At 50.0% G+C, this 21231-nt stretch overlaps 8 protein-coding genes across 8 annotated transcripts; 5 read left to right on the plus strand and 3 right to left on the minus strand.

Moving 5' to 3' along the window:
* Nucleotides 1–398: 398 nt before the first annotated feature.
* On the plus strand, nucleotides 399–2730 carry A1O9_09885 (uncharacterized protein; the record flags this gene model as incomplete). The annotated part of the gene is made up of 2 exons (XM_013401226.1): nucleotides 399–474; nucleotides 524–2730. 2 exons carry the CDS (start codon nucleotides 399–401, stop codon nucleotides 2728–2730), a joined length of 2283 nt encoding a protein of 760 aa, XP_013256680.1.
* A 403-nt stretch (nucleotides 2731–3133) lies between these two features.
* Nucleotides 3134–3868, minus strand: A1O9_09886 (uncharacterized protein; the record flags this gene model as incomplete). The annotated part of the gene is made up of 3 exons (XM_013401227.1): nucleotides 3134–3210; nucleotides 3311–3592; nucleotides 3679–3868. The coding sequence occupies 3 exons, from the start codon at nucleotides 3866–3868 to the stop codon at nucleotides 3134–3136; spliced, it is 549 nt and encodes a 182-aa protein (XP_013256681.1).
* A 374-nt stretch (nucleotides 3869–4242) lies between these two features.
* A1O9_09887 (uncharacterized protein) lies at nucleotides 4243–6069 on the minus strand (the record flags this gene model as incomplete). The annotated part of the gene is made up of 1 exon (XM_013401228.1): nucleotides 4243–6069. One exon carries the CDS (start codon nucleotides 6067–6069, stop codon nucleotides 4243–4245), a length of 1827 nt encoding a protein of 608 aa, XP_013256682.1.
* A 422-nt stretch (nucleotides 6070–6491) lies between these two features.
* A1O9_09888 (uncharacterized protein) lies at nucleotides 6492–9677 on the plus strand (the record flags this gene model as incomplete). Its single annotated transcript, XM_013401229.1, has 1 exon — nucleotides 6492–9677. One exon carries the CDS (start codon nucleotides 6492–6494, stop codon nucleotides 9675–9677), a length of 3186 nt encoding a protein of 1061 aa, XP_013256683.1.
* Nucleotides 9678–11235: 1558 nt separating this feature from the next.
* A1O9_09889 (uncharacterized protein) lies at nucleotides 11236–13160 on the plus strand (the record flags this gene model as incomplete). Its single annotated transcript, XM_013401230.1, has 6 exons — nucleotides 11236–11499; nucleotides 11583–11725; nucleotides 11791–11963; nucleotides 12021–12458; nucleotides 12532–13010; nucleotides 13080–13160. 6 exons carry the CDS (start codon nucleotides 11236–11238, stop codon nucleotides 13158–13160), a joined length of 1578 nt encoding a protein of 525 aa, XP_013256684.1.
* A 996-nt stretch (nucleotides 13161–14156) lies between these two features.
* On the plus strand, nucleotides 14157–15746 carry A1O9_09890 (mannan polymerase II complex ANP1 subunit; the record flags this gene model as incomplete). The annotated part of the gene is made up of 2 exons (XM_013401231.1): nucleotides 14157–14988; nucleotides 15043–15746. 2 exons carry the CDS (start codon nucleotides 14157–14159, stop codon nucleotides 15744–15746), a joined length of 1536 nt encoding a protein of 511 aa, XP_013256685.1.
* A 715-nt stretch (nucleotides 15747–16461) lies between these two features.
* A1O9_09891 (uncharacterized protein) lies at nucleotides 16462–17191 on the plus strand (the record flags this gene model as incomplete). The annotated part of the gene is made up of 2 exons (XM_013401232.1): nucleotides 16462–16588; nucleotides 16851–17191. The coding sequence occupies 2 exons, from the start codon at nucleotides 16462–16464 to the stop codon at nucleotides 17189–17191; spliced, it is 468 nt and encodes a 155-aa protein (XP_013256686.1).
* Nucleotides 17192–17373: 182 nt separating this feature from the next.
* On the minus strand, nucleotides 17374–17910 carry A1O9_09892 (uncharacterized protein; the record flags this gene model as incomplete). Its single annotated transcript, XM_013401233.1, has 1 exon — nucleotides 17374–17910. One exon carries the CDS (start codon nucleotides 17908–17910, stop codon nucleotides 17374–17376), a length of 537 nt encoding a protein of 178 aa, XP_013256687.1.
* Between the last annotated feature and the right edge of the window lie 3321 nt (nucleotides 17911–21231).

Here is a 21231-nt window from a genome sequence, read left to right on the forward strand (position 1 = left end):
TTGGGTTCTTCTCCATCTCTGTCAGTTGACCACCATAGAGCAGTGCATGGTGACATCACTTGTCCACCTGTTATGGCCTCCACATGACTTTTGTCCTCATTCTCCATTGTGCACGAAGAAGCAGAAAGGCTGTTGAGGACAAACCGGGCGATCTCTGCTTCACTTTAACTTCATTTAAGGATAGGGTAAGTGACGTACCCATTTTTCTCACAGGTGAGCTTGGTAACTCGGTCGATCCCACCCTCTGATCTCATCATTTTCTCTGCTGGGCTCCAAAAATGTCTGTCCAGACTTCATCATTCTGGGCCGAAGAAGAAGCAAAATGAACTGATCTCTGCATGAAGTCGACAGAAAAATATCCCACGGAAGAACCAACTCATCATGAGCGAGTAAGTCCAATGGCTCGAACGACTCTTATTGTTTTGGCTTTGACTAAGTCTGACAGTCACGAGGGCGCTGGTCTTGAATTTGAAAGTATGTTCTGATTCAGTAAACCGTTCGCGTGAGGTCTAACATCTCACAGAGTGGGACGATGCCAGCCTCATCGGAAGTTCTATTTACTCGTTTGCAGGAGGTCTGGAGGCTAGTAGCCGAAGCATCTTTGTCAATGGGTTAAATTCGTTCCAAACATCAGCGCAGTACTATGTTCCACAGCGTGGTGCACAACATGTTACACAGAACGGCGTGCAGATAGGGACGCGAAATGTCGTACCAAATGATGTACCCAGAGGCGCGTCGAATGTTCCACCAGCACCTTCGGCGCCTCCAGAACAGCGTGCTGGACTCTCAAGCCATGTTGCTCGCGAACGGCAATATGGCAATATGATTGCGAACAGAGCCATCAATGGTAAGCGGGGTCCAGGCCGTCAACCCAGTCCACCACCAGCACACAGTGCAGCACATGCCTCACGCCTACGAGACGAGCCTGCGACTGGTGACTATGACCTATCCGTTGCTTGGAGAACACTTAGGATGAGATGCCTACGAGTGGAGCGAGGATCTCGCAACACCCACCCATTACAGAAGCTGCAAGAGATTGGAGTCCTGACCAAGACATACTTGCTGCAACCGAGTGATGACGAAAGCAAGATCCTCATTTGGGGAACCCCAGATCAGGTAGCAGAAGCGAAAAAGGCGCTTGCGCGATTCGAAAATGAGCTTGAGGCAGCACCCAAGGGTCCCCATGCCCAGTGGTTCAAGGCTGGTGCACTTGATGGTCGAGCAGAACATCGCCAGGAGATTCAAGCAACCAAAAAGCTGGTTGAGGAGGCGCTGAAGAAGGCCAATATGAAGTACCCAATCGAAGCTGCTCTCCTATGGCCCAAGGAGCTGGATATCACCGAGTTCAGTAATGACAATGCTGAAGCATTCGATGATATGCGCAGACAATACTACTGCAAAATCGATTTCCGTCAAGATGAGAAAGGTCCGCCATGGATGAAGGTATCCGTGGAGCAGCGAAATCACCTCGCCAAGATCATTTCCAGAACAACAAATATTGTCAAAGAACATGTTGCGAAGAGAGACAAGGTGGTCAAAGTCAGTCTTATTCACTACCCAGACTTCTCAATCTATCGGCAAGAGGTGGGACTGCTTGACCAGGATCCAAACACCAGATCACATTTGCCAACCATGCATGGTGAGCCCGGCTCGGACGAGGAAGAATGGTTGCAAATGCGGAAAACAAAGCATTTAGCCAATCGACGAAGAATCAAAACCATTATCAATCAAGCCCTCAAATCCCTTGCTATATCTCAAAGACATGTTCGAATGAGGGTTGCTTTCGGAGAACTTGGTTTCGTTCAATTCCAGAAGCCATCTGAGGGGCGCCAGTCGTATCGATTCGAGGAGTTCTACAATATGGTTACTGAAGGCAGAACAAAATTCTCTCTCAACAGCCTGCCCGTTCGTCAAGGCGAGATTAAGGATCTTGCAGATGTCTTGTCCTCGATGGACGCGTTCAAGAATCCGAGTGTATCATACGGAGCCTTCTTTGATTTCGCAGGTTCTTCTAGCCAATCGATTGTTCGCCTTGAATGCGTTTTCGGAACGTATGGCGGCGAGGAGGAACAGTTCGATATCCGAGAGCAACGCTGGATCGAGGTGAACGAAATGGTTGGGAAGCTTCAACTCTCGCTTTTCAACTTCGAACGCCCAGACTACCAGTTCACCATTGATGCATTCCCGCTGTACGAAAACAAACGCATCAACAAAGAGCAGGCTATCTTCCAGAATAACGTCTCCTTCAAACCTCCATCGGACGGCATCAAATCCCCGCCTCGTCTACGCGTCAAATTCCCACCCACTTCAAATAATCTCAGATCTATCTCGGACCTCACCACAATGAAATGGCGCTTCAAGAACACGGACGCGGTATTTGAGCTTCGCAGAAAAGACATATACACTTACACACCGGGCAAACAGACTAGTGTTTTGCAAGAGTCTCGCTGGCATGCAATCTACTACTACCCTGAATGGGATAACCTGATGGGTCAATTCGCCAACGTCAAACCTGGAGAGAACGTCAGGTGGGTCAAGACCCTTGCGACGTTCTTTCCGGAAGACGAGGAAGACACTGGTCTTGCACTGCCCAAAGGGTTTCAGAACTTCATCACCGAGGTCGAGGAAGTCCAGGATCGTTTGGCTGAGGCCATCAGTCTGCTTGCGAAGGGCAAAAATGCGGTGGCGACGAAAGGAGCTACAAACGAAGCTGCGAATAGAACAGACTGAGCACGGTGTTACAGAATAGCCTTGGCCGTTTCTGATGAAATCATCACATCGATGCAAGGGTAAATAGATGGCTATAGGAGCTTTTTACCCTTTGACAGGCACAAAATCGGGAAGGAATGGAAGCAGGAAATGCCATAGATTCACTAGATCGCCGTTTCTATTCCAGCGATGTCTGTGCTCCCAATGTACGCCGAAATCAAAACCAGTCTCAGGGAACCCTGAGTTGGGATAGCTGCGATCGACGGCACGAAAAGGTGCTGGTCAGCAGCATGACCTACGCCTGGGCACCAGACGGTCAATACAAGCAATATTTACACGCGACTCGATCAGTTCCGTATCTTCATTGACATTGGCATGGTGAATAGTCCCCCAAGACCGCATGTATAGTATATTCTCTCACACGCTACCCTGCACTCGTTTGCAGGGCCTGCCCAGGCCTCGGGCCACCAGAGCCCTCAGTCAACATCTTCTGCCGTAGGACTAGAGGAACAGAAACAAAGACAACACGTCAGCAAGCCCGGCGCTTTAGAAACAGTACCATCCAACGAGCACCACGGGGGTTAACAAAGACAAAACTCACCATCCTCAACAGCCTTCAAGTTGTCATTCTTGCCCGCGACGACCTTCTCAATATCCCCCAGGTTGCGACTCAGATCGTTGATCTTGTCGCTGTAAAATTTCACCGCGTCGGCCGTCGACTTCTCCACATAGAAGCCTGTGCCCACGTCGACCAGCACGGTCGCGGTCGTGCCTGCGCCTTTAGCTTTCGGCGTGGGTGAGGAGTCGGAGGGAGAAGCGGAGGGGTTTGCGAGCCTTCCGGGGACATAGAGTGAGGTGGTCAGTGGGATGAGGAGGGGTGTTTCTGTTTCGGTTGCAGGGGTGGTGTTAGCAAGAAATTCAACGTCGTGTGCGAGAACTGGGTTCTGTGGCAAGACTGAAAACACGAACCCCCGCTCTTTCCCTGTATTCCGTCCTGGATGCTGCGGATGCAGTCCCGGAAGCGAGACTGTGCGGCGCACAGGCGCTGGTACGATGTGCTCAGGTGCTCGAGTTCCTGGGACAGCCGTTGCTGGAGTGCGGAGAGTTGCTGCGCGGGCAACGTGTTCAGGTCGACGGTGTTTTGGGGCGATTGAGACATTTTATATTCAGTAGGTAATAGAACGGGCTGGGTTTCTTGTAAGATAGAACCTGGGAGACTTGATGTTTGGACTGCAGCTTGGCTGGATTGAGCAGTGACTGGAGGTCAAACATGAAGATTATTTTGTCATTTTTGGTGTGGTGCGGAGTGGTACGGTGGGTATTTAGCCGCAGCCTCGTCAGCACAAGGCTGTGGCTTTGCATGCTGTGGAGGAGGTTGTCCTTCCCGCTAGTGAATGTATCCAAATACACGTATACACGTTGAGCTTTTATGTAAGTGCTAAAGGCTTTTGTGTTTTTGGAAATCTCAGCGCCTTATAATTGATGATACAGAAGAGGGGTATCTACACATATAATACACATCCATTGCCCGCTTCATAGCCTACTGAGCAGGCTTTGAACAAAACTCGCCACTTCATTCAAGGGCACCTGTTTTTTGATCTTAAGTCGTCGACACTGGACCTCAACTTCGCCCTTCGCGAAAGATCTTCCTAGGATGATGAGCACAGGATACCCGACCACGTCCGCGTCTTTCATCTTGTACGGCAAAGAAACATCCCTGTCGTCAAGAATTGTGTCTACGCCGCCAGCCTGGGAGTGTGATAAAGCATCGTATAGCTTCTCTGCCGCTGGTCCTAACTCGATAGATGCCAAGATGGCGGCCTCGAAAGGCGCAATGACTCTGGGCCAGTTGAGGCCCACCTCGTCCTTCAGACACGACGCCACAGCAGCGATCAGCCTCGTCACGCCAATACCGTGACAGCCCATTTCCACTGGGGTTGGAATTCCGCTGCTCTCGTGGCTCTGGTGGACCTTGCAGTCCAGGAGTGAGCTGTAGCGCGTTCCAAGATGGAAAGTGTGTCCTATTTCGATGGCCTTATGAATCTCCAGTTTTCCTTTCTGACATTCGGGGCATTCGTCGCCATCTCGAGGTCGTAGCAGATCGATTTTGGCGGCTTCAGGTGAGGCAGACTCGACGATGAAAAACTCAACGCCTTCGGGAAAATGCCGCATATCCTTAGCCACTACTTCAGCGATGCCGTCAGTTGGCACTCGTCGATCGAGCACATAGAATATGCGGTGCTTGTCAATTCCCTGGCTCTTGTCCTCTCTAACGGCGGTATGATGGGAAACAGTAAACTTCTTCGATGCGTCTTCAACGCCTGTGTCCACTTCCAAAACAGACGCGAGGACCGCCTTCACAGCATAGGAATTGATCAGCCCCGGTAGCCTCTTGTCTCCCGCCAACTCTTCAGACTTGCAAAGTCCAAAAGCACGAACGAGATCCCTTCCGGTTTTGCCAAGGAACGACTTCATGAACACCTGGGTGGTCGCAGGTAGCACATTTGAGCTCGGAGGTGGTGAATCTATTCGCTTGGGTATGAATGACGTCCGCGAAACGTATTCTTCATTCCTGGCGATATCACAAGCTGTACAAGTGATGACCGTGTCTTCTCCAGCACCATTGGGGAAATGGTACTCATGGCTCAAATCGCCTCCCATATCACCGGAATCAGCTTGAGCTTCGATGTAAGGAATGGTCAGCTCATTGAGAAATCCCCTATAAACAGCTCTGACTTCATCATATGTCTTGTGGGCGTCGGCGAGATTGGCATCGAACGTATATAAATCCTTCATGGTGAACTCTCGACCGCGAAGGAGTCCGCCGCGAGGGCGCTTTTCGTCCCTGTATTTTCGTCCAATCTGATACAGCCGAACGGGCAACTGCTTCGGAGAACGAACAAACCCAGCGACTAGAGACGTGATCTCCTCCTCGTGGGTCGGGGATAGAAGCATCTTTGAGTCTTTGCGGTCCTTGAACATGAAGAGCTCCGACGACTTGCCCAGTCGGTGCGACTTCCTCCACAGATCTTGCGAAGATATAGAGGATAAGGAGACCTTTGAAGCCTTGGCTAGCTTCATGTGCTTGTCGATGAGGTTTTCAAGCTTTTCTTGCACACGTAGGCCAAGAGGAAGCATGTGGAAAATGCCAGCATATGCCTGACTGACATATCCAGCTCTGGTAAGAAGAACCGTGGCATCATTGACACCAACTTGTTGATTCACTTTCACGGGAGGTATCCAAATATTGCTGATTCTCTGCCGGGAGTCGACATGGCTGTATCGGACAGACGCTCCTCGTCCTGGGGCTAGACGGTAGACGCTTCCGCTAGAAGCTCTTCCGAGAGCACGGGGCGTCATGAAACCTCTCGATCAGCTCGGATACATGAGCTTTAGTGTCGATAATTTGCGTGAATATGTGATGACGTTCGCCGACCACAGCTTGTTTCCTTTAGCTGAGTGACTAGGCCTTCAGAGTCCAATTATATAAGTTTAGATAAGATTCAAGACGAGGCTTTGATGGGCTTTCAGTTGTTCGAATTGGATATCCTGGTTCCTGGTGCGGAATTATCGCGTTTTTAGTGGCTCGGAAAGTCCCTGCACTAAAGCCTTGTTAGCGTTGTCCAGCAGGCTTGGCAATGGTTAACTCCGCCTTATCCAAATAATTTTTCTGGGTGGGAAATTTGGAGAATATAACTACAATGTTGACCATTCTGAGTCTTTCTCATATCGCACACAACTTTACTGTCTTGTGCACCGTGGCATGCTTAAAGTGAGGTGTAATGTCAAAATTCAAATCTCGAGGCCACAGGTCCTCCGAGCCTGAAGCGCTAGAATCGAAAAGCAATACTGCACCTGCTCCGACCGATGTTCCTCCGAACGACTCGTTCAAAGATCTGCGGAGCAAAATCCAAGCCCAGTTCCAGACACTTGGGCAGAAAGGTGGGAAAGACAAGTCGATAGATGCCAGGCCAAAGGCGCAGCGGAAAAAGCAGGGGAAAAGCAAGGATACTACAGCGACGGCAGAGCGGGGAAAGAAACGTGATCGCAATGGAGAGGTGCTGAAACAGGCCACAGAAGGCTCTAAACCTTCACCGAAACCTAATTCACGACATGCCGCACCGGCTGGCGTCGATGAAGAGTTTTTCAAAGAGGTGCAGGCACTTGGAGGAACAACCGAGGACCTGGACTTATTGGCTGATGTAGATTCTGACTCTGAGGTGGAAGGCTTGCCCAGTGAGCAGATGGGGACGGCCAAGCCAAATCGTGACTCCGCAGCACTCGAAAAAGGCATGGGCAACATTTTGAAAGAAATTGCTCTTGCCCAAGGAGAACTGGAAGACGACCAAGCGACTAAGGACGAGTCAGAGGACGAAGTTGTAAACCGGGCCACAACCACAAAAGACGGCCAGAAAGAAAAGAGTGTATCGGAAGCGATTCATCAGCCTGTCAAAAAGGGCCATGGACAACAGCCTTCGTATGTCTGTGAACCAAAACCTGATTGGTTTGAGATTGAGCAGCCGGTAGTCAATAGTGAAAAGGCTCCAAAAAGTTCATTATCCAGGACTATACTAACGGAGTTGCATGAACATGCCAAATACCTGCTTGACGAAGAAAACCGAAAATTCAAGTCGGCGCAGCAGTCTTCTTCACAGTCCTTCTACAATACAGTCATCACGTCAGGTACCCTCTCGGATAAAATTTCGGCGTTGACTCTTGCTGTCCAAGAGTCTCCTATACACAATGTCCGAGCATTAGAAAACCTCATTGGCTTGGCTAAGAAGCGAAGCAGATCACAGGCGGTCGATGTGTTGAGATCCCTTAAGGATCTTTTTGCACAAGGCTCGCTGTTACCTCAATCGCGGAAGTTGCAGGCATTTGCCTCACAACCTGCTCTGTCCCCGTTATTCGACAGAAGCAAGACTTGGAAAAGAGGCGACAAGCTTCCCAGAGGATTAAAGGAGCAACATCTTGTGGTTTGGGCATACGAAAGTTGGCTGAAAGAGCAATATTTCGAAGTCCTAAAGGTCCTTGAAGTATGGTGCAATGATGAGATTGAGTTCTCCAAGTCAAAGGCCATCAGCTTTGTGTTTGAATTGCTTAAGGAGAAACCAGAACAAGAGTCAAACTTGTTGAGGCTGCTGGTCAACAAGCTTGGAGATCCAGTGAAGAAAATTGCGTCACAGGCATCGTACTTGCTCATGCAACTTTTGATCACCCATCCTGCGATGAAAGCGGTGGTGGTATCGGCCATTGAGACGGATTTCATTTTCAGACCCGGCCAGAGTTTACATGGAAAATATTATGCAGTTGTGACACTCAATCAAACAGCATTGAGTGGGAAGGAGGAGGAAGTCTCAAACAAGTTGCTCGACATCTACTTTGGCTTGTTCACTGGCCTTTTGAAGCCAACTATCGCTTCTGCGACGGAGACTGCGGAGAAGGCAGAACCGGAAGCTGAAATCGAGCCAAGGCTCCGGAGAAGAAACAAGAAACCAAAAGTGCCAGTTCAGCCACAGCAAGAGGAGTTAAGAGAGAAACTTATCTCTGCCATACTAACGGGCGTGAACCGTGCATATCCATATGCAGAGTCCAAGGATAAAAGCTTTTCAGACCACCTTGAGACCCTATTCAAGGTTACGCATTCGTCTAATTTCAATACCAGCATCCAGGCTATGCTTCTCATACAGCAATTGTCGACTACCCATAGGGCATCCAACGATCGATTTTATCGAGTCCTTTACGAATCACTGCTTGATCCAAGACTTCTCGTTGCTTCGAAACAACAATTGTACCTGAATTTGCTACATCGAGCTCTCAAGGCTGACCTGAACATCAAGAGAGTCAAGGCTTTTGTTAAGAGACTTTTCCAGGTGCTATCATTGCACGATGCGTCGTTCATTGTTGGTGCATTTTTCCTGCTGCAGGACCTAGACGCGACTTTCCCGTCCTTGTCAGGACTTGTCGATCAACCTGAAGATCACGACGATGATGAAGAAGTCTTCCGTGATGTTGATGAAGAAGGGACCGAGGCACAGGCCAGCAACGACTTAAAGGCTCAGGCAACGTTTTATGATGGGCATAAACGTGCCCCGGAGTACGCGAACGCGGACAATAGCTGTGCCTGGGAACTTCTCCCATTCCTCGCACACTTCCACCCATCGGTGTCCTTGAGTGCAGATCACGCATTGCGCCATGCCAAGTTGCCGGGCAAGCCTGATCTTTCCCTGCATACGCTCAGTCACTTTCTAGATCGCTTTGTCTACCGAAATGCCAAATTGGGTATCTCTGGCCTTCGTGGCTCATCTATCATGCAACCCATGGCAGCAGTTGATTCTCAAAATGTGTTAATTCCAGGCACTCTTGCCGCTCAGCGCAGCCTTCCGGTCAACAGTGAAGCATTCAGGGCGAAGAAAGACGGGGAGATAGCCGCCGAAGATGTATTCTTCCACAAATACTTCTCGAGCTTGGGAGCTGCACCCACCAAAAAGGGCAAGGAAAAGAAGAAGCGTGACGCTGATGACGATGAATCTGAGAACGAGGATGAGATCTGGAAAGCAATGATGGAAAGCGCTCCAGAATTGGAAGGCGACGATGACAGTGAAGACGATCTGGACTTGTCAGAGCTGGAATCCGCCATGGATGATTCAGATGCAGAAGCAGAAGACGGTGACGGATTCGACGATGACGACGATGAAGGCGTAGACATTGACCCAGCACTGTTCGACGAATCAGAGGATGATCTCATGGACATAGGCGATGGTGATACAGCAGTAGCAAGTGCAAGCGGAGAATCGGATTTCGCTGGCTTCGACTCGGCTGAGGATCAGGCACCGACAGCCAGGAAGAAGAAAGCGAGCAAATCAGAAAGCAAGAAGGAGAAGGCTAAGAGGAAGAGCCTGCCGATATTTGCATCGGTTGAAGATTATGCGAAGATGCTTGAGGATGACGAGGATGAAGATAAGTGAATGAAAGATACCTCGTGTGCATAGATGTGAAAAGTACAGAACTGTCCATCTATGGCACCATTGCTAAGATACACCAATGATCGCAATGGGGTGGTTCCCGGCTTCCTTCGCTTGTTCGCCGAAGATCAAATGAAGCAAATTTCCAAGCATTCTTGGAGATTCTTGGTGTGCAGGCTTGGATTGCGCCACGGCTTCTTGGGTACAACCTCCCGTACATGGTCATCACGCGCAAATCAGACCGCGCCAGGATAGTTGTGCAGATTTCTCTGGTGTTTTCGGTCGATTGCATGATCATGCCAACATGGCGTATTCTGTCCGACGACTCTCATCTCCGCTACTGTCTTTTGCAGGCTGTAAAAGGCCCATGAACGGCTTGTAAGGCAGGTCGCGAGCCCCATAATTGACTGAGCAGGCCCGAAATGCCAACAATGCCAAGATTCTAGTGGCGGCTCGCGTGGACCTCCGCACGGGCCATCGAAGGGCCTGAAGAAGCTAATGACATGCTATGACATAATGATATAACCCTCACAATCCGCTGTGCGCAAAGTACGAGTAGCTCTCGCAGCTGAGCTGTACCCTTCGGAGAACGGCCAGAGTGACCCTGTAGTGTCTGTCACCTCTCCATTCTGCGTTTATTCTCCTCCTATGTAGAGAACAAATGGCAACGTAGGATACCTACAAGCCGCCAAGTTTCAAAGTCAAAGCGCCTGAGCGTATCACCTCTACTGAGTAGGTAGTTTGTCCCGAGGACCGAGTATAACTAACGGGCCTCGAAATTTTCATGGGTCCACCTAACCAACTGTCTGCGAGTACTACCTTCCTTATCAGATGAGGTCATCGTGCTCACGGCTTACCAGTACAGGTCTCCCTTGTAGTACAGTCCTTGCAGAATCATGGCCCTTGATTTGGCCACCTCACCACGCCATCCGCCTAACCCCCAGAACCCATGCACGCGAGCAGGCTTTTTGATCTGTTCGTGGCATTTAGACTTCGATCTCATGCTTTTGAACCCGCACCTCCTAGTCGTTGGCTTCGGGGATACAACCAACCAGACCCGAGATAGCCTTGCACTTACCCGTCTCAGCTCTCTCTCAGGCTCAGACGCCTTCCGCCTTTCGACCCGCATGCACTTCATTCGCCTTGGTAGTGATCGCCAGCCTTCTCCCACGCAATCCACGCTCATGCCGTGCCAGCTCTATCGTCACGTCACTGATTGGGTTCAACATAGAACCCAGCATGGCCCGAAGCTATGGCGAGTCCACATTTCGCTACCCAGCCGAGCATACGAGTAAGACGGGTATCGGCCAGCCTTCATGTTTAAACACGCGCTCCCCGTCGTAGTTTGCTTTGACTTCCTCCCCAAAGCCTTTTCCTTTCTTTCTACCTGCATAGAGGCTATCAGCAATTCCCTTACCTGGCCAGGCGTGACTCACATGCAGCCGGCAGTCGTCCTCGATCTCGATTCTTTGTTTTTTGCCTGCTTTGATCAGGCCATACGTGCTGTCAAGTGGCGGTGAATTTGTCTGGACGCCCTTATCCCAAACACCATCCACTGACGATGTCGCACGTCAACGAGAAGGCCGAACCACCTGGCTTCGGCCAGAAGGGAATCCTCAACCCAGATGAAAGTCACGGGGCCGACCTAGAAGCAAGACGCACCTCGACTTCCGTCCAAGGCCGCAAGATGAGCAGAATTGGTCCGCCACCGAAGAAGTCACTAGAAATTCCTATCGATGATAGCAGCTCAGGTGATGAATACGGTAAACTTGTAGAGATGGAGGCCAACAACGCGATTCAGTATAGGACTTGCTCCTGGCAAAAGGTGATTATTGCCCGCTGGCGCATGAGCCCGTTGCCACCCTGCATTACAGTTAAGAACAATTTTCTAACCCAAACAATACCCAGACGGCGGCGTTACTATTTTCCGAATATATATGCCTGGCCATCATGTCGTTTCCTTACTCATACTCAATATTGGGCCTCGTTCCGGGAATCATCCTCACGGTTGTTCAAGCCGGATTTGTGCTGTACACATCTCTCGTGGTCTGGTATGCTTCTTCCGTGTTGCTTCGACGGCGGCCTCCTCCAATTTGAGATACTGATTTGATTCCAGGGAATTTTGTCTCCGTCATCCAGAGGTCCGAGACGTTTGTGACATTGGGCAAATGCTTTTCTGGAACTCAAAATGGGCCTGGTATGCGACCGCAGTCATGTTCCTGCTCAACAATACATTCATTCAAGGCCTTCATGTACTGGTCATCTCTCGCTACCTAAACACGATGAGTGGTATGGTTGTCATAAGAACCTGAACATTGTCGGTCTCCCTGCTAATTGACACCTCAGGGCATGCCGTATGTACCGTCGGGTTCGCCGCAATTGGCGCTGTTGCTTCTTGGGTATGCTCTATGCCACGGACATTTAACACTCTTTCCAAGCTGGCTGCTGCGTCTGCGGTGTTTACGTTCATCAGCGTCATCTTAGCAGCGGCTTTCGCTGGCGCCGAAGGCAAGCATGGCACCGCTGGTTACAACCCGGATCCCAACTTCATCAACGCGGCTGGAAAGAACATCGGCGGGGAGCCGCTCGTTCTGGCCGTTCCTCTCGCTGGAACCACCTTCGTCTCTGGCATGAATGCCTTCCTCAACATTGCATACACATTCATCGGCCAAATCACGCTCCCGAGCTTCATTGCCGAGATGAAGAATCCGTACGATTTCCGCAAAGCTCTTTGGCTCGTCACGATTTGTGAAATCATCGTGTTCAGTTTGGTCGGTGGTATTGGTGTGTCTTTGTCCATCGTGGCTATGGCTATGGCTTTGGCTATCACTGAAGCAAAATTGCTAACGGACACCAGTTTATGGGTATACTGGAAGCCAGTACAACACAGCACCCGCCTTTGGCAGCCTCGGTAACGACATCTACAAAAAGGTGTCGTTCTCGTTCATGGTCCCTACCTTGATTTTCCTTGGAGTGCTGTACGCATCCGTCTCGGCTCGCTTCCTGTTCTTCCGGATTTTCGACGGCACTCGTCACAAGACCAGCCATACTGTGATAGGCTGGGCCACCTGGGCCGGTATCCTTGCGCTCACTTGGATCATGGCATTCATCATTGCCGAAGTCATTCCTTTCTTTGCTGATCTGCTCTCTCTGATGAGCTCACTCTTTGATTCCTTCTTCGGCTGGATCTTCTGGGGTGTCGCCTACATGCGGATGAGAGCAGCAGACGGGGGCCCTGGATTCTATAAGAAGAGGGGCATCCGTGGCTGGATTGGATTCATAGTGAACGTTTTCATCATTCTGGTGGGATTCTTTTTCCTGGGTGCAGGAACTTACGTAAGTTTTGCTCTTTCATCTTTATGGAGTCTTGTGGAGAGACGGAAACCTAATTTGGCGGCTTCACAGGCATCTGTCGACAGCATCATTTTGGATTATGAAGCTGGAAATGTGAAGGGAGTCTTCACCTGTGCGGACAATTCGCTGTAGAGAGAAGGAATACAAACGGGTGGGACATCGGTAACACACATATACGTAGGGGATTGTCTAGCGAGAGCAAAGACGTGTTTGAGGCGCGTAGGAATCATGAGACATACTTGCTTGAGGGGCAGATATTAGCATGAGATGAATGGACACATGAATCACGCCTTTCTCGTCTGCGATCCGCCACCGCTCTTTTGCATGAATGGGAGGATGAGTTCAGAGAGGATGTCGTTCTACAAGCATCCGTACGAGAATCTCGTGTGGAGTTGGCAGTAGTGAGCTAACCCAATTAGGCTCAATGGGCCTTAGCGTGTCCTAGCGGGCTCTAAATCATCGTTAGCGCGCCGATGGATCAGACTCGGAAGGATTCCCGACGCAGCGACTGGCGGGATCCGATGGAATTGTGGAACACGCCACGCCAGCTGGAGTGGCCACACTGGCTGTTAGTCTCATCCTCTAGCAGGGCCACAGCACAAAGGACGTACACGAGTACTCGATTCGATACTCTGGTCCAACCATCCACGTCGTCACGATAAACTGTTTCCTGCCAATGCTGACGAGGCCCTCTCCATCCTGCTGAACTGCACTTCCCCCAGAACTAGGAACTTGGCTTGGCCTTGTGGAATTTGGCTCCTGGGCTGCAACATTGTCTGTGCCAGCCAAATTGTAGGTCCTTCAGCTGCACCTGCATTTGCGAATTCAGCTCCCTGTGCAGAGGACTGCACAGCCGCCTAGGTCCACCTGTCCAACGTCCACCGATCCACTCGCTCACCCAAAGGCATCGAAGGCATCAAGTCTCCAGCCTGCCATTCTCGCCCTTTACGCAGTTCCGTGGGCGGTCGTCCTTTCCCTCCTCCGCCCCGTCCATCCTAATTCCGTTCGCTCGGAAACTCTTACAATAAACTACTGCACCTTCTCTTGTATCTCTCTCTCTAAGTCCACGCACAACCCCAGCTACAAGATTCTACAGAAGGCACATTAAAAGTGTGATGATTTGGAGGGATGAACAGGCTTCACGCCTCTACCAATAACGGCTACGGTGCCAACAAAAAACATGATGGAGATATTTATCATGATAAGGCCGACCTCGAGAGCAAGTACATCTGGGGCATGACTGATCTGGTCGACGATGAAAAGCCCGATCCCTCCTTCGGCCGCCGCTTTGAGCCCAGAAAGAGAGCCCTTCACAACCGCAGTCGACTCATCCGTCTGGCCTTCGTTATCCTTGCCTCAGTTGCATTCGTAGTCCTCTTCTTTTTCCCTTCAACGAGGCATCTACCTTCCATGTCATCCACACCTCCCGCCCCTGTTTTCGACTCCGAGATCGAAACTTTACGCTATTACGACCTAGAAGATGTTCAAGGCACCTCCGTGGGATGGGAACGAGAAGAGAGAGTACTCCTCTGCACACCCCTTCGAGATGCAGCACCACATCTACCCATGTTCTTCGCCCACCTCAGAAATTTCACCTACCCTCACCATCTCATAGACCTTGCCTTCTTGGTCTCCGATTCGAAAGACGAAACCGAGCACATGCTAACAGAAATGCTCGAGGCTTTACAAGCAGACCCTGATCCGGCTCAACCATACGGAGAAATTTCTGTCATTCACAAAGATTTCGGACAAGCTGTCGGGCAAGATTTCGAGAGTCGCCATGGTTTTGCCGCACAAGCAAGCAGAAGAAAGTTAATGGCACGAGCCCGGAATTGGCTGCTTAGTGCAGCACTTAGGCCTTATCATAGTTGGGTATATTGGCGAGATGCTGATGTGGAGACTTGTCCTTTCACCATTATTGAGGATCTAATGCGACATGACCGAGATATAATAGTACCCAGTGAGTTCATTCACTCCTTCTTTTCCCCTGTCGACACCTTTCTAACGTGAAAAGATATTTGGCGTCCTTTACCCGACTGGCTTGGAGGCGAGCAACCTTATGATCTCAACTCCTGGCAAGAATCCGAGACTGCCATTGCCCTTGCAGAAACCTTGGACGAAGATGCCGTCATTGTAGAAGGTTACGCAGAATATGCCACCTGGCGACCTCATCTGGCTTACTTACGAGATCCCTACGGAGACCCAGACGTGGAGATGGAGCTTGACGGCATTGGTGGTGTTTCAATCCTGGCAAAAGCACGAGTTTCCCGTGCCGGTGTTCACTTTCCCGCTTTTTCATTCGAAAGACATGCAGAGACTGAAGGCTTTGGTAAGATGGCCCGCCGTATGCAATTTTCTGTGGTCGGTCTTCCACATTATACTGTCTGGCACCTTTATGAGCCTTCAGTCGATGACATTCGTCATATGGAAGAAATGGAGGCCGAGAAGCGTGAAAGAGAACTGCAAGAAAAGGAAGTTGCCGAGCTTACGAAGAAAGTCGGGAACTCTTTTGTCCCAGTTGATGGGCAGTGGCAGAAGGATAAACTAGCAATGGCTGGTGGAAGTACCGAGCAACAAACGAAGCCTCCTGTCAAGAAGGAGGGTGTCCAGAGGATCCCACTCGATTCGGAATCACCCGGTTCCAAAGAAGCCGTAAGACAGGCCCGTGCTGCCGAACGGGATGCAGATAATTCTGGGCGGTCTGCATTTGGCGACTAATGACCTAAACGACAACATCTGGGGACAATGACTGCTTGAAGGCTACAACCATAACGGCATTGATTTTAGGAAAAGAATATGGGCTATGGGCATAGACAGTGAGCGAGCATTTCAACTGCGTCGATTACGACATATCTGGGACTGGGACAAGGCGTTGAATCGTTCAAAAGGGGAAACTCATCTGGCGGGGAATCGCAATTCGAATGTTGTACACTAAAAAGCATGGAGCCCTCGGGAACGATGGCTATAGATGCTCAAGAATCAAAATTCTTGATTAATTGGAATGGGCTTGTGTAAGGAATAGTTGATCCATCTGGACGATAGCAGCTAGCAGAAATCCAAAGCCCGCAAATGCTGATCTGCTTCGAAGAACTTGACTGGTAGCTTTACCTTTTGCCATCCTTGCTTCATGGAGGAGCTGCTGTCCCCTGAGGCATACAATTACGCGTATGTACATTTATTTCGTATCCGCCTTTCGTCTGCAGGCGGTGGAATATTAGCTGTTTCTTAAGTCGATGACGTAATGGGTCTAAATTGAAACGCGTCTGTCACGAACGACGCGTCTAGCGATTTACGGCTTCGAAATCAAAAGTACCGTTTACGCCATGTACTCATTCAGCAAAGATTTCCAAGCAAGTCAACTATATCACTCTGTCGTCTACTAGCATCCTCTCGCTCATCCCCATCGACATATGCAGCACCTCGCTCTGCGACAATGTTAGCACTACGCCGCCCTCAGACCCAGCTGGATAAGTGCAGCGTGAATATCCTCCCTTGCCGCATTCACCACGACGGCCCCACGAAGATTACGAAGAGATATTGGGCTCCTGCGGCTGAGAAAGGTGAGTGATTTTTGTTTCTCTACTGTCTCATATGCGCCGGAAAACATCAAGAGATAAGGGCGGGCGGGCTGACATGTTATTATTTTGCGAGTCTAGATTCAACGAGGACGTCGCATTTTCGCGGGCGCAGGCTGCGCGGGAGAGTCCTGAAGATCCCGGAGAGGTATCGAGGTTAGTTGAAAGCCCCATTGCATGCCCTTGTTATATGGTATCGAGGTTACACTGTCCGTGAAAGGAAACTAATCAACGCAATCCTCAACAGGCGTGATCATCCATTCCACAGAAGAACATCTCACACCACAACAACCGAAGACGCACTCCAGCCCGACGTACACGGCGATCGACGATGACATTGAGATCGAAGATGGAGAGGATGACGACGAACCGCTCGAGCCAGTCCGCATCCTCGATGAGTTGTCCTCGTTCGATGAGGTCGTCGTCTGGGGTCATGATCAGATTCCCGCTAGTGATGACCCGTTTGTCAGGGGCGTTGAGGAGTGGATTGCTTTTGCAGAGGCCCTGCATGGAGGAGGAGTTGGTGGAAGTAGAGGGCAAGCCACCCTCGAGGCAAAGGGGGAGAAAGGAGACGCCTTAAACTCTTGAAGAGTGAGTCCATGACAAAAGACTCCATTGACAAATGGCATGGCTTCCGCACATGGTATATCTCCTGTCCACATGGATTACGAGGAATGGCCACCAGGCCTCCTCGTTTGGTGGTGGAGTGCGGGATGCTTCCACATGGGCAGGCCGGCATCGCATGTGGCCAATCCGGAATCCGGTTGAGCTCACTTCGCCTTCGACGCCGGTCTTTCCTGGCCCTTGAGATATCTCTTCTTGGCCTCTGTCCAGTCTCGCTTCAGCTTGATATACTTCTCGTCGTTGATACACCTCCGCCAATACACCTTGAAGATGGTACTAGTCTCCTCCTTCTCCCTTCGCTTCCCATCGACATTTTCCTGAGTCCACTTATCCAACTGAGCGCCATCCTTACCATACTTCTGCCCTCCCTTAAGGTTCGCATACCGCTTGGCTCGCGTCATGCCCATCTGGACAAACTTGCGCGTCATGTCGGCGCCCACCAGATCGCCACGCGCGACATACGATTCGAAAATCGACCACAGCACTTTCGCTGACTTCTTGGCGATGGGAACCGTCTGGAAAGCCCAGTATGGCAGGATCAGATTCTCGTATGGCTCGAAAGATAGGACTCCCATCTCGCCCCGCGCGATCTCGTAGGAATAGCATAGTGACTCGTCGTCCAGGGCTGGTGTTGGTAGTGGTGGATCTGGGGCCACTAATGTCGATTCTGTAGCTTTGGGCATTCTTATCATTGATGTTCGGGCATATTCGTGCGACAAATGGGTTTTTCTGGGAACATTAGAAGCATTCCTCCCACGAAAGCTTGACTTATGACGTCTACATTTTTAATTGTCTGGTTATACCCGCCACAAACTTCCAATCACTTGGTCGTCTTCCAAGTAATCAATGCCCTGATCCCTCTCAATCTGCTATCGTAAACCTTTAAAATCGCCCAGCATCCTGAAAACGTGCGCATATTATAACCACAACGGCGTAAGGGCCTTCCACGGCCTACGCCACAAATTCCAACTTCTCACGACACGCCCAGCCTCTACTTCAGCCTGATTATGCCACCTTCGTGAAAGGGGTGATCGATAATTCTTTATTTCTTATGGATTCATGTATCTGGCTTATGAACGTCGCGTAACTAGCCAATCATGTAAACAAAACCTCCTCACCTATCCAGATTTCTTTAATTTGCGTATTGCTCGAGTTGGCGGCGTTCAGCCTTGTATTAACGCCTCGCACTGGTAACCGTCACAACAGCAGGGAACGATCAAAAGGCTCTCCCGCTGGGAGCGGAAGGCAGACTCCAGCATGTCCCTCAGGATTATGGGCGGCGCCTTAGTCGCTCACAATTTCACAAGAAGGACTGGGCTTCATATGGTGCGAGCGATGGCCCTGGAGTTGCTGTGCCTTATACCGTCTCTCAAGACTGGGCTGGACCGCTGTAAGACGAGAAGACTCACTTACTGAGCGGATTGAAGGCGCAACCTCGTCCGCTTGAAAAAACGAAACCACCACTTCCGGAAGAGCTTTCTCAATTTTCAATACGGTTCATCATTTACGGCAGATTTGGATTCTAAAGTTCTAGACTCTGATAGAAAAGCAACGGATCTACACCTGCTGGAATCTCAAACAGGTAGAACCAGCCGGGTGGCAACATCGTCACGCCGAGCGGGCATAGCAATTAAATACGTAGTAGACACCCCCGATGGAAGGAGCCAAAATACTACGTGTGTTGATAATAGAATGAGTATACTCAAGGGTAAGTGATTGCTCTGCTTGGAAATATGCTCTTATACATCTTTAAAGCTACCCCGTCGCTTTGCGGACCAAATAGTCAAACAAAAGTTGCGAATGTACTCCCTGAGTGCCGGTCTGCCTTCCTGCTCAGATGGACCTTGCATGTATCAAAGGTGAGCCCTTGATGAAGTTTGGCCCGAGGATGTTCATCAATCCTTGGCATCTCTGTCCTCCTTGCTCGAAAACACCTCGCTTCAGAAGAAGCCGCAATTCAAGCCTGGATTCATGACTTTGAGCCCGTGTGGAACAAGCTCGGCAGCTGGACATCAAGGAATCTTAAGGCTGTACAGTCCGGATACTGCAACATATAAGGGCTAATCACTAATAGAGACCGATGGTTCAGGTTTTGTCATCCCGGCGTAAACCATTACCGTGAATGTAGCTGTGGGATGGGACGAGCACTGGACGTCGGTGTGAGGTGGTATCACTCTGGACAGATCTCCGACGTGGAATGTTCAGTCAATTGAGCATCTTGAAAATCACCCACGGTTCAACTTGTTCGACTCAGATGCCTTGCTGGTGGCTGCTGTCTCGGGTCGTGAAAGGTGATGGATTGGCATTCGTTTCTTCCCCGAGCATTCCATGGGAGATACTACAGTGTGGCATCCCTGTTGCAGTTATATGAGCATTAACGTTCCAGATCTGATCGCACGCTCCGAAACTTTCTCCTAGAACAGTACGCAAAATCTGTGAACCAAATGTTTGTGGGGCTGGAAAATGCATACCGTGCTGTGGGTGCGACAGCTAATTCCATCAAAAGTACTGCTCTTCTGAGATCTTCGATACTTTGCATCACACTCTGCTGTGCTAGAATCACCATGTCTGCGAGATCGGGTCTTTGAAGCAGTCCCTAGGCCTGCCGTTACTGCTCCGAGACCCTGCGCTGATTTGCACAGCACCTCAGGTGAATAGAACTTACGATGAAAAATCCTTTCTGGTGGATTCGATCCAATTGAATGCAAAATTTTCACTGTCCCATATTCATGGGAAGTATTCGCAACAAGAGCATGCAGCATGTCTGATCCTCTCTAAAACGCCTCAGTTTGAGCGTAAGTAAGCTGTCGGTAGGATGTCGCCGCCAAATTGAAGATCCCATTCTCCTACATGTAAAGATTCTGAGTCTCTCATCCTGTCTCATCTCGACGGGATCAGTCGCTTTGAATCATCTGCTCTCGAACCTCCATACAAAGGGTCTCGAGCATCCAAGGTCGTGCTCAAATGAGTCATGCCAATCAACGAGACAAGGTAGGGTTGCAGTTGTCGTGGAGGGTATAAATACAGGGTCTTCCCCTAGCCTTTCAGAGTATCTTCCTGTGCATGTTCTTCAACTGGTGGAAGAGGTGTTGCAATGGGAGTATTTCTCGATCTGCTTGTGTTCCTCGTCCACGATCGATGCTCTCCATCCGCAGTTGTATCCAAACCTCATGGTCGCGTCCTCCAGCACCAATTTGCGGACTGTGCATTTGCTTCCCAACCATTTTGGCAACCATTTAGGGGTCTTCTCAATGGTGGAGAATCAAGAAACGAGTGACCACGATTCAACAATGGGAAGGCAATTGAGCTGCCGAATGGGAAAAGTTGTTGGGCTGCTAAATGATCTATTTGACGCCACGTCTCCGTGTCATCTACCATTCTTCCAACGAGAAGAACGAACCCGCCACCATTCCTCCTCTCAATCAGTTGGACTGGACTGACCGCAAAAATGAAGTTGCATTTTTGAACGAGGATGGACAGTCGCTGTCACGCGGGTTTTCACAGCTAACAGTGTTGACTGAGTTGGGGCAAATTTCAGGCCACGTCGTCGATTTCGCCGGTGCAGTCAAGGTTTTTCATCTCTGGCAAGATTCAAGGCCATGCTTATAAGGCAGTAAGTTTGCCGTCTTCCTGCTACTTACATGCTAGCCCCATAGCTGCCCCTGCACTTGGCTTATGCTCTGGAGCTTGTGGTTCGGTAGACATATTGATGAAGTCGCCGAATCAATTGGAAACAACCTAGCAAAGGGATATGGCATACTCGAGGACTTGAACGAGTACCCAGTCGCGGTCGGTAAGCTTCATCAGCAAAGTGAGTATTTCCCTAATAAACTAAAACAAAACTAACAACATTGATGGTGAGTATGTGGTGGAATACACAGTTCATTCTGCTCCAGTCCAGTGTGCAAGCCTTACATAACGGTTCATTGGTTCACATCTGATTCATGAAGCGATTTAAGCATGGCAAGCTCCTCCATTCTGATAAGTTTTTGGTTCTTCCGGTA

Source organism: Exophiala aquamarina, assembly GCF_000709125.1.
Source record: "Exophiala aquamarina CBS 119918 chromosome Unknown aczIA-supercont1.11, whole genome shotgun sequence".
Taxonomy (NCBI): domain Eukaryota; kingdom Fungi; phylum Ascomycota; class Eurotiomycetes; order Chaetothyriales; family Herpotrichiellaceae; genus Exophiala; species Exophiala aquamarina.